Genomic DNA, 12,983 nt, shown 5'->3' on the forward strand with positions numbered 1-12,983 from the left:
TGTGGCTCAAATTGGTAGAGTGCTAGCCTTAAGCAAAAAAGCTCAGGGACAGCACCCAGGCCCTGAGTTCAAAATCCCATGACTGACAAAAAACAAAAAACAAAAAAAACAAAATGAAGATCTTCTTTGTAGGCTGTTTGGAGATACAGGGGTTAAAAAGTAGAGCTGCTTCCACTGCTATAGAAAATATGTGGGACCAAACTCCCCAGGCAGGACGTCAGGGTAGTAGATTTTCTTCCTTGAAAACCTTCCCTTGTGAGGTGCTCAGGTCTTTGGTTCTAGTCTACAGAGTGTTATCTAGGCCCACAGCACATACACTCCTCAGATTTTCCCTTGTTATCATCCTGGGAATACCTTGTTGCTTCTCTTCTCTGCAGAAACCATTTCCACAAGCTTATGCTTACTCATTTGCTGATTGGCTCCAATAGATTTTCAGGAATGAGAAGACAGATGGTTATTGTTTTCTTGAGACCCAACATGCCTGAATCTTTCTTTATCATACTCTCACATGTAATACTTAGTTTTGGATAGCTGAATTCTTGCTTGAGGTGTTTTCACTCAGAATTTTGAACATGTAGATAGAACTGACAGGTGGAGTCTTTTTCTATTCAGAATATAGAATGTGTTACTTTACTGGCCTGTTTCCTTTCTTTGTTGCTGTTCTCTTAAGTTATCTGATGGGGCTTGTTAATTTAGATTCTTCCAAAAAGCTTAGCTTATTAGATGAAGAGGAAGAAGAGGAGGAGGAGAGAGAGAAGGAGAAGGAGGAAGAGGAGGAGGAGGAGGAAGAGGAGGAGGAGGAGGAGGAGGAGGAGGAGGAGGAGGAGGAAGAGAATCCACTACTAGTAGTTCCTTGGGAGGAGATCCAGGAATGGGTGGTCAGGTGAGCAGGTGGCAGGTAAGGGGAGTAATATTTTTGTTACTGCTGTGGACAACTGTGTTCAAGCCTACCTAGATAGTCCAAGATAGCCTATGGAATACCCCAACACAATGGTCTCATACAGGGTCAAGGAAATTAGGTGTGTACCTGCCAATTCTCATTTTTCAGAGGCTGAGGGCTGCACTTGGAATATGAACTGCTTGGTGGTCTACCATTTGAGCCACACCTCTACTTCTGGCTTTCTGGTGGTTAATGGGAAATAAGAGTCTCACAGACTTTCCTGTCTGGGCTGTGTTCAAACTGTGATCCTTAGATCTCAGCTTGATGCATAGCTCGGATTACAGGCATGAGTTAATAGCACCTGGTTTGTCATATCTTTTTGAAGTCTATATTTGTCCTTAGTATCATATTACTCTGGCTCTTCTGGATCCTTTTTCCTACCCTCCCCCTTATTCTTTGTGTGTGTGTGTGTGTGTGTGTGTGTGTGTACATGTGTGCACATGCACAGGTGTGTGTCTTAGTTCTGATAGTGGCTTTCCTTAAATGATTGTAGAGCCTTGGCAATCTATTCATATCTATGAACAAGGTAGTAGTGAGTTGACAGGATTCTATGCCTGGATGGGGACTGTTGACTGGCATTGCTTCATCTTGTCATGTCATCATCATTATCTTCTTCATCATCATCACCAGCTCATCATCACCATCACTATCATCATCATCATCATCATCATCATCCCACAATTTTAGGTTTACACTCCATAAATGAGCAAGGTTTATCTCATTCCACATGATGGTTTCCAAATCTATTCATTTTCCTGCAACTGTCATAATTTCACTTTTCTTTATGATGAGTAATGGTCTATAGTGTATATATGTCTTTTTTTTACATGAAAACTATAGAAAAAATTTACTAGGAAAGGAATATACTTTTTCTTGTTGTTGGTCATGGGGCTTGAACTCAGGGCCTGCGTGCAGTCCCTGATCATTTTTGCTGAAGGCTAGTGCTCTGACACTTTGAGCCACAATACCACTTCAGGTTTTCTGGTGGTTAATTGGAAATAAGAATCTCATAGATTTTCCTGCCTGGGCTGACCTTGAACTGTGGTCCTCAGATCTCAGCCTCCTGAGCATCTACAGGTATGAGCCACCAGCACTCGGCCAGAGATCTTTCTTGTATATTTGTTTACTTCCTTTTGGCTATATGCCCAAGAATGGTATGTTGGTGTTCATAAAGTAGGTTTATTTATTTATTTTTTGAGGAGATTCCATACTCATTTCCATAGTAGTTGCACTAGTTCGCATTCTCACTAACAACATTTCTCCCTGGTGCCAACCTTCCCCCCCCCCGCGCCCCCATCATCTCCAGCATTCTATATTGTTTGTTTTCTTGATGACTGCCATTATTACTGGAATTAGATAAAATCTCAGTGTAGTCTTGATTCACATTTCCTTTATGGCTCAAGGATGTTGAACATTTCTTCATGCATTTATTAGCCATTTGATGTCTTCTTCTGAGGGCTATCTGTTCGCTTGCCCATTTTCTCTTCTAAGTTTACGTGTTTACTTTTCAACTGGAGGGCCTTTGAGGGACTTACAGGCATTTCTCACTGGTGATTTAAGAGGAATATACTTTTACGCTTCTACTTTGAAGATGAGAAAAACTAAAAAGCGGAGTTAAGGGACTTGCCCAGGTAACATAGCTGCTACATGGTAGAAGGAAACTGGAATCCAGTCCAGATTCTAAACATGGCTATTTATTTACTGTACTTTACTGTGCTCTGATTTCCACATAATGTTAAATTAGCTTGAACATCTAGAAATAATAGCATTGACTAATACCATTTCCTATCCTCAACAGGCACCATGTCCGGCTCTGGGGATGCAAACGTAGTAGCAGAGTTCTCCCCTCAAGCCTCAGCACATGTAAAATATCACTGTCTAGGTAGGTGTGGGGAAGGAAACCCCCCTTCACTGAAATGCTTACTGTGGCACCTGCCACAGAGGAGAGGAAATGATGACCTCTAAAGGATGAATGGAGCATTCTAGTAGGGAGGAGGGGGAATCAATCCTGGGCAAGGAAAGCAAGGAAAAAGGCTGAGTGCAGGTGTAACAAGTAGAGTTTCATGTCTGATTCTGAAACTCTTAAGGAGATTCCTATGGACATGTGGAGAGGATAAGGAGAGAGAAAATAGAAGGTGTAATAGGTGTGGTAATATGATAACACCTATGGGTGTCCACTTTCCCTATTCTCACTTTTTTTTTCTCACCAGGTAAATATCATCACCCTGATATGATAACTCAGGAAACAAGGGTTCAGAGAGCGTATTGACTTCTCCAGTATTCCAAAGACCTTTCTAGGCTTTGTGACCTTTTCCAGAGTTGTGGGGGACAGAATACTGGTGTCCTGGGTCTTTGTTCTTAGAAAAGCCCTATCTGGCAGTCCCGCCGGCCAGGGCTGAGATGGCAGCTGCAAGCTCAAGAAGCCCAACAAGGGAATGGTATGCCCTATCTGTATTTTGGAGAGACAGCTGATGGTAGACAGTTGTGTGGCTTCTGGGTTAGGGAAGTTTCCTAGAGATATGAAAATCTAGAAGTCATTTAATAAGTAACTGACGAGGGAAGGGCTGATGGTGAGTATAATAGTTTTTGACGAGTGAGATGGAGGGAGGAGACATATGCAGCTAACAGGATTAAAACAGTATGTTATACACTGGTACAGGGAGGTATATAGGACATTAAGTGGGACCTTTTGTGAGGAGACACTGAGTATTTTGCTGGGTAACAGGGGAGTTGGCTGTTGCCATTAAATCTCAAGGATAGGAGAGAAAAGCAGCCATGTGGCATCCAGTTGATCTGTACGGGGAGCTGCTGGAAAAATGAGTCTGGAGGAAGACATCCCTTGCATGTATAGATCTGAAGTTGCCAGCCAACAGCTGAGGATTAAAGCCACAGGAAAAGAGAAGATAGCCTGGAGCTGGTAGCTCATGCCTGTAATCCTAGCTACTCAGAGGCTGAGATCTGAGAATCTCAGTTTGAAGCCAGCCCAGGCAAGAAAGTCCATGAGTCTCTTATCTCCAATAAACTACTCAGGAAAAGCTGGAAGTGGAGCTGTGGCTCAAGTAGTAGAGCATGCATTAACTTTGAGTACAAAGAAGCTCAGGGACAGTGCCTAGGCCCTGAATTCAAGCCCCAGGACTGGAAAAAAATATTCATTCTATAGACCTAGAAGAAAAGAGTCAATGTTGATTCTTAAGGAGCAAGTACCAGAAGAAGGGTACAAAGAAGTTGAAATAAAAAACACAAATAGAGCTTATACCTCTAATTACCTTACTTGTTTTATAGAACAAACACTTTAGAAGTAGTAGGAATTATGATTTCCACCTCACAGATCTGAACAGTAAAATGCAGAAACATATAGCACGGTGCTCCAAGAGTGGCATTTAATAAAATGGCAGCTATCTTATTTCTAAGGTGTCATGGCAAGTGAACCAAAGCTGTTTGACCTGAAGGTTAGAGTTTCCTCCATGATTATAGTAACTTTAACCCCACTACACTTATTCCTAGACTAATCTGCTGGAATGATTCTGGGCATACCAAATGTAAGGCACTGACGTCTACGTTCTGTTAGTGTAGCTGTGTACACACCTGCATAGCTAGCTTCCGTAAAAGTAGAAAAGCACTGGCATTTCAGATCTACTTCAGGGGAAAGAGCCATTCTGGAGAGTATGGAACATTACAAACTAATAGCAAGAAATTGGATTTAAAATCCATTTTTAATGAGGGTTAAGGAGAACTCAAAATTGTCCTATTTGATTAGATAAACATTTTGTAGTCTGAAAATGAATAGCTACCCCCCCCTTTTTTTTGGTAACTATTATACTACCAAAAAAGATCCAATTAAAAGAATAGACAGTTCTGATGTCAGAATGTATCAGGAGCAAAAGGGAAGCATGGAGATTTTTTTTCTTTAAATGAAAGCATTCTGTCATGTACCTGTCACTATGACCAAAGTTCTCAATAATTGAGTGTAGCTCAGAATAGGTGGGTGGGCTTCCCTTGCTCTGGGAGATGTGGAGAGCAGATTCCCAGGACTGCACTTAAATAAAATCGGTGGGTACCATTTCTGACAAATGGCTTCCATGTTTTCTTTTCCCTTTTAATTTTTTGGTCTGTTGTGAGGGTTGAACTCAGGGCCTGAGCTCTGTCCCTGGGCTCTTTTTGCTCAAGGCTAGTGCTCTATCACTTTGATCCACATCTCCACTTTGGGTGGTTAATTGAGCCACATTTCCACTTTGAGCCACATCTCTACTTTCTGGTGGTTAATTGGAGATAAGAGTCTCATGACTTTCCTGCCCAGGCAGGCTTTGAGTTGCAATTCTCAGATCTCAGCCTCCTGAGTAGCTAGGATTACAGGTTGAGCCACCAGTGCCTCGCTTGGCTTCCCTGTTTTCAATGGCACTTTTTTTTTGTTTGTCCATGCATGTTTGCGATTTGTTACATTTTCAGTTTTGAAGGGCTTGCTAACTAAAAACAGGGCCCCAGACCCAATTAGTACAGTACTCTGTAACTTTTTAGATGAATGTGTTCAGCTTTTAGGAAATTTTTCTGAGCGAGCCTGAGACAGGACAAGAGAATGAATTTTCTTTGAGGGTTGTAAGGCAGTTGCTCAATTGTGAGGAAGTTGCCTCTTTAATTAAAAAATTTTTTTTGGTGGGACTGGGGATTGAACTCAAGTCTTGCTTGCTCATGGCCAGCACTCTACCACTTGAGCCACGCCTGACTTTTTACTGGTTAAGTGGAGCTGGAGTCTTGCAGACTTTTCTGCCTAGGCTGGCTTTGGACCTTTGTCCTCCAGGTGGCAACCTCCTGAGTAGCTAGGATTACAGGTGTGAGGCACCAGCACTTGGCAACCTCCTTAATTTTTAAAAATTGGTTGGAAGAGCAATCAAATTCCCTTTAGTCTTTATTGCCAGGGTCAACCTGATGTCACTTGGAAGCATGATTATGTTGCATGTTTGTAATAATACAACATATTCATGTTCATAAAAATGAATATGAGAGGGGCTGGGAAGATGGCTCAGTGGTAGAGTGCTTGCCTTGCATGCATGAGGCTCTGGGTTCAATTCCTCAGCACCACAGAAGCAGAAAAAGCCAGAAGCAGTGCTGTGGCTCAAGTGGTAGAAGCGCTAGCCTTGAGCTGAAGAGCTGAGGGACAGCGCCCAGGCCCAGAGTTCAGGTCCCATGACCATCACCACCAACAAAAAGAATGAGAGAACATCTTTTCAATGCAGGAAGTGCCTAAAGAGCTTATTGATGACAGGTTGAGGGTGTGGCTCAGGTGGTACAGTGCTAGCCAACGAGTGAAAACGAACATCAGATAGGGAGTTTAAGTCCTGGTCTGGGACCAAAAAATAAAAATATTTCTGTGAGGAGACACAAATTAGTGAGGACTGGTTTCCAAGTCAGAAATGCAGAACTGAATTTGAAATGAGAGCTGCTGGTAGTGAAAGGCACTATAGATGATTAATTCATGTTTCCTGAGATACCTCCCTTTCATAGCTTCCTTCCTTTTCCCTTCTAAGACCCAACTGCTCCTCTAATCTGCAGTTAGCAGCTAAAGAAGTCTCTTGGAAGAATGATAAAGAAGTTGAAGAGGGTCAATAGGATTAGAAAAGAGTAGAAGGAGGAAGGAAGAGAGACAGAGAGAAACAGAGAGAGAGGTCGGCTGGGTAGGAAGAATAATTTCTTATTCTATTAAAAATTCTCAAAACTAAAAATAACCGACAGTAGTCAGCTCTTTTTCCTATCAGGTGCTTCTAGGTTAATCTCTTTACTCTTAAGCTCCATCACATTTTATTGTCAGTGCGGTGAATATTGTCCTCAGAGGACAGGCAGAAAGATAGAGAAAACCCACAGTTTCCTCATGACGCTTAAAATTGAGTTGGAGACCAGAAAGTACTTCTAAGAGGCAAGAATGAATATGGCCAGTAGCAGAATACCTATGCAAGACAAAAAGCACAGTGGGGGAGAGGGCTGGCTGCTGAGATTGGGAATTAGTGTTTATCTGAGAAAGGAAGTTTGGGGCCTACAATTTGGGGGTAAAGGAAGAGCAGAAGAGAAAAGAAAATGATTTGAGCACTTAAAATCTCTAATGCATTTTAAAATCAAGAATAGTTAAATGTTAATTAACCTTCCAAATTAGAGTAGTAATTTAATTTAACGTGAACAGGGATGAACAGGGAAAGGGAATTATGGCTGAGAAATTTGCTTATTGGACAATGGAGAATTGCATTGCTGTAATTTCTTCTTCTTTTTTTTTCCCCTCCTCTTTTTTTCTTTTTCCTTGGCCTGTTCAACCTCCCAAAGTTATATCTTTTTTCAAGTCACATCACAAATTAATGTGCACTCTTATAGAAGTCATGGATGATAAAATTACATCACAGTTTACTCTAAATGCTATCTTTCACAAAAACAACCCAAAAAGCATGACCTTTTCTTAAAATGACCGTGAGGCTTTTAGTTTTCATTGTTTGATAGCCTTCATTACAAAGGCTCTTCCCTGGCAGAAGAGTTGAGATTTCAACAGTCTTTTTTTTTTGGTAGACCTTGGAAATTTGCTTCCAGACTCACCCTCTTTTCTTTCTTTTTTTAAAATTTTTTTATTTACTTTATTTTTGTGAACATACTGTACAGAGGGCTTACCATTACATGGGCAGGATAATGCGTACATTTCTTATCAAGCATTGCAGCCTCCTCCTTTGTTTACCCTTCACATCCCTTCCCAGCTTCCCCCCCCACCCCCCCACCCAACCTTCCTCCTCCCCCCACACCAACATTGTAAAACTCCTTTTCGACATGACAACTTGTACTACTCATTGTTGCAACAGGTCCACCTGTATCCTTAAACGACTTGTTTTCCCCCATCTCCTCGACAAGTTTTACTGACATCAAATATAGTGAAAGCAGGGGTTATACTGTAGGGGAGGGACATACAAAGCAACAAAGAGATAATCTTATAAATGCGTTAGAAACAAAGGCATGAAAGAAAAAAACATTAAAATACATATCTAAGGGTTCATTTTCCTAACATCACATTATCTGACCTTTTCCGCTTGACTCATACATATACTAGATATTGCAAATAAGGGAAACCGTGGGACCTATGTTTCTTTGGGCCTGGCTTACTTCACTTCATATAATTTTTTCCATTTCCTAACAAATGTGGCAATGTCATTCTTTCTGATGGAGGCATAGAATTCCATTGTGTATATATACCACATTTTCTTGATCCATTCATCTACTGAGGGGCATCTGGGTTGGTTCCATATCTTAGCTATGGTAAATAATGCTGCAATAAACATAGTTGTGCTGGTAGCTTTAGTGTGGTCTTGTTTGTAAACATTTGGGTAAATGCCCAAAAGTGGGATTGCTGGGTCATAGGGGAGCTCTATGTGAAGTCTTTTGAGGAACCTCCATACTGCTTTCCAAAGTGGTTGAACAAGTTTACATTCCCACCAACAATGAAGTAAGGTTCCCTTCTGTCCACATCCCCTCCAGCATCTGTTGTTGTTAGAGTTCTTGATTTTTGCCATTCTAACTGGGATGAGGTGGTATCTCAATGTTGTTTTGATTTGCATTTCTTTTATGGCTAGGGATATTGAGCATTTCTTCATGTGTCTATTGGCCATCCTTCTTTCTTCTTCAGAGAAGTTTCTCTTTAAGTCTTTAGCCCACTTATTTATTGGGCAGTTGTTTCTTTGAGGATTTGTTGTTGGGGGATTTAATTTTTTGAGTTCCAAGTACATTTTAGATATGAGACCCTTGTCTGTTGTATGGCTAGTGAAGATCTTCTCCCAATCCGTGGGCTTTCTATTGATCTTACTAGCTATGTCCTTTGCCATGCAGAAGCTCTGCAACTTCATGCAATCCCATTTGTCTAACCTTTCGTTCATTTGTTGTGTTTCCGGGTCTCTATTCAAAAAATTTCGGCCTGAGCCAAGGAGACCTAGGGTTTCTCCTATTCCATCCTGTAATGTTTTCAGAGTATCTGCTTTGACTTCGAGGTCTTTGATCCATTTGGAGTTGATTCTGGTGCAGGGTGATATATAAGGATCTAGCTTTAGTTTTCTACAAGTAGTTAACCAATTTTGCCAGCACCATTTACTGAAGAGGCTGTCTTTCTTCCATTCTATTGTTTTAGCTCCATTATCGAAGATTAGATGGCTATAGGTCTGTAGGTTCATTTCTGGGTTTTCAATTCTATTCCATTGATCCTGAGGTCTGTTCTTATGCCAATACCAAGCTGTTTTTGCTATTCGGGGTCTTTTATTGTTCCATATGAATTTTTGGATTGCCTCTTCTATTTTCTTGAAGAATGAGGTTGGAATTTTGATAGGTATCGCGTTGAATTTGTAGATAGCCTTGGGAAGTATTGCCATTTTCACGATGTTAATCTTTCCAATCCAGGAGCATGGGAGGTTTTGCCATTTTCTAAGTTCTGTTTTGATTTCCTTTTTCAAGATTTTGAAGTTTTCATCATAGAGGTCCTTCACTTCTTTGGTTAAGTTAATTCCTAGGTATTTTATTTTTTGTGGGGCTATTACAAATGGAGTTGCTTTCCTAATTTCAGCCACACTTTTCTCATTGTTGGTATACAGAAAAGCCATTGATTTTGGGGGGTTAATTTTATACCCTGCTACTTTGCCAAAGTTTTGAATCAGCTTGAGTAATTTGGGAGTGGAGTCTATGGGGTTCTTTAAATACAAGATCATGTCATCTGCAAAGAGGGAGAGTTTTATTTCTTCTTTCCCTATTTTCACCCTCTTTTCTTAGTTAAATCTCCTTTCTATCTTGATTTCTCATAGACTCTCGCCTTCCTATGTTAAAAATAGTATTCTGTAAGTCCTGGATCCCCCTTTGTATTTAGTTTTCCTCCTGTATCCCCCATCGCAGGACAACACCCATGTCCAGGTTGGAGTGAGATCTGTGTTGGTGTGAAGGGAACAGGAGAGGTGATTGGCTCCTATCTTTTAATGATTGACAGTCTCTGGCCCATTCCTTTCTACTTCTCTCCTCATCACCCCTTCTACCATTTTACTCTCACTAGCATTAGAACTTGCCTAGACTTCTCCATTCCTTCCCTCTTCTCCACACCCAACCAAGCCAATTCCCTTCGGTTTGACCTTCTCATGGTCTTTTGGATCTGGCCCTTTTAGCCACCCCTGGCTTATGCGTCTTCTTTCTCATGTAGAACACATGGCAACCTTGTTTCTAAATGTCTTCTCACACTCCCTCTTTACCCACCTTCACACTGTGCCTGGATGGTATTCTGAAAACCCCACCTTTTTCTGATTAAAATCCTTCTTGCACAGCCTTTCTCTCCAGCTTCCTCTTCCACCAGCTTCTTCCATGCATGTATTTTCGTGTGTATCAAACACCTTCACAGCTCTCATAACTTAATTTTCTTTAAGGCTTTTGGTTGCTTCATCTCATCTAGAATTGCTGTTCCGAGACTCCCAGAGGTGATCCATAGCAGGATCCAACTTCCCAGATGTGTGTGTTAACCTTGCAACAGAAACATTTGTGGTTCTGCTCTCCACCACTGGTCCATAAACTCTCCTGAATAATGTCTTAACTCACTTTTGTAAGCCCTTCATCTGGCTCAATTTCAAACACAGTTTGTTCCCTGAAAGTTCAATGAGAGGATGAATTTTTCTGAATGTGTTGAAGTTGTTGTCATAATTTACTTTGAAGTTAGGCATTGCAATTAGTAATACTGATATTTTCTAATTAGCAGATTTGCTAATCAAACTTTTTTTTTTTTGGTGCCAGTCCTAGGGCTTGAACTCAGGGCCTGAACTTTGTTTTTGGCTCAAGGCTAGCACTCTGTCACTTGAGCCACAGCTCTACTTCTAGCTTTTTGGAGGTAAGGGCCTCACAGACTCTCCTGCCTAGACTGTCTTCAGATATCAGCCTCCTGAGTAGCTAGGATTACAAGCATGAGGTACCTGCACTTGTTTCAAAGATCTTATAGTACCTGGACATTAACAGGATTTCTGCCACTATATATATACATACATATATATATATATATATATATATACACACACACACACACACACACACACACACACACATATATCCATGTAAGTAGAAACATTTTATTCAGACTTAGAGCAAAGTAATAGGTTAGAAAAACGGATTGCTTATTTGACTTAAGAAATCAATATTGGAGCTTAGGTGCTATGTGTGGATCTGTTCAGGGAAAACTAAGAAATTAATCTTGCTATAATTTCATTAAAAAGTCAACCTGGCTGTTGTATGGGTCCTGAATTGGTGCCCTGTGCTGCCAAGAGAACAGCGGCCTTGGAAGATATCAGTAAAAAAAGGAGGCTATTAAAACCTGAGCTGATGAATTTTCCTCAATTTATAATGTAGAATTATTTTTTGTGTAATGCTGTCTACATGGTATTGGATTTTCCATTATTAGAAGATTTAAAAGCCACTTTGGACTAACAGTTATTTACATTTCTAATTTGTCATGTTAAATGTTAGGGCAAAACTTCAGTGGCTGGAACAAAATATTCGAAAGGTATAATCTTTAGCCCTCCAATGAATCCCTCCCCTGTACAAACAGACTCAGGTCACCCCCTCTCATTTGTTTATTCTTTTCAGAAGTACCCAGTTATACTTACACACTTACTTTCTTTCTTTATTTATTTATTTATATTTTTTCAGTCCTGAAGCTTGAACTCTGGGCCTCGGCACTGTCCCTGACCTTCTTTTGCTCAAGGCTAGCATTCTACCACTTGAGCCACAGCTCTGCTTGTGGGTGGTTTGTGTGTGTGTGTGTGTGTGTGTGTTTACTTGATGGTAAGAGTCTCATGGACTTTCCTGCCAAAGCTGGCTTTAAAGTGCGATCCTTAGCGTCCTGAGTAACTAGGATGACAGGCATGAGCTAGTAGGGCTTGGCCATTCTTTCATTTTAATCTGAGCATCCAACAGTCTCTCTCTTGGGACATCTTAAAAAGAAAGTTTTTTTTTTCTGACATAAGAAGTACTTAAATGTATCATAGGCCTTGATGACTGATCACAGGTAGAATAGATGTGTGTAACTAGAAGTCAGATTAAGACACAGAGCATGTCTAGTAACTCACAATTTCTGTTTCCTCTACCACTCCAAGCGTCAACCCAGGACCAAAACCATGATCCTAATTTCTCTTTTCATTGGTTACTTCTTCTTCTATTTGAACTTTAAAAAGGAATAAAACTGCACATTTTGTTGTAGTCCTTTTTGTTTTGATTTCTTCCTTCAGAGTTAGGTTTGATGAGTTCATCATCATCACCATCATCATCATCATCATTATCATTTTTGCACGTAGCAATAGGTTTTCTCCTTGTAACACCATGCAGGATTCTATTGTGTGGGATACTTTCATTTCTGTATTCTGCAATGACTTCCTAGTTGTTCCCAATTTGGTGTTTGAATGAGCACTGTCGGTGTTCTAGGAACATTGTTTATGTTGCTTCAGTGGACATACATATTCCTATTGAGTTGCTGGACCACATGTGCCTGTTTTATTCTTAATGTATGTCACTGATGTTCCAAAGTAGTCGTACCAGCTCACACCCATGCCATCTGTGTTTGAAATTTGAATTACTACACAGTCAACCAATAGCTGCTGTTGTTAAGAAAACGATAGTCATTTTGGTAGGTGAGTAGCACTATCTCATTGTGCTTTCTATCTGCATTTTCCTGATGGATGAAATTGAATACAGTCCCAATAGGTCTTTTTGCCAATTTGAATTTTTTTTAGGTAGTAAAGGTCGGTTCAAAACATACGCCTGCATATCTGTTATGTAGGCCCTGTTTCCATTTGTAGGACCCTCTCCTGACTTTCTTGCCCACTGTGCTTACAGATCTTTTGCCTGTGCATGCTAGTCAAGTGTTCTACTGTTGGGCTATACCCTCACCTTTTTCATTTGTGATTCTTTTTTTTTTTTGAGGTGCGGTCATGGGGCCTGAACTCTGGGCCTGGGCACTGTCCCTCAGTTCTTTAGCTCAAGGGTAGCGCTCTACCACTTGAGCCACAGCGCCACTTCC

General features: G+C 40.7%; 1 protein-coding gene across 1 annotated transcript in view; it reads left to right on the plus strand.

Annotated features, from left to right (window-relative positions):
- Positions 1–12,983, plus strand: part of Dcdc2 (doublecortin domain containing 2) — a 143,265-nt gene that overhangs the window by 66,494 nt on the left and 63,788 nt on the right. The window contains exon 9 of the mRNA XM_013035191.1: positions 2,739–2,822. Within this exon, the coding sequence (XP_012890645.1) occupies positions 2,739–2,822 (84 nt within the window). The remainder of the gene's footprint in view (positions 1–2,738; positions 2,823–12,983) is intronic.

The sequence above is a fragment of the Dipodomys ordii genome, unplaced genomic scaffold, assembly GCF_000151885.1.
Source record: "Dipodomys ordii isolate 6190 unplaced genomic scaffold, Dord_2.0 Scaffold206, whole genome shotgun sequence".
Taxonomy (NCBI): Eukaryota; Metazoa; Chordata; class Mammalia; order Rodentia; family Heteromyidae; genus Dipodomys; species Dipodomys ordii.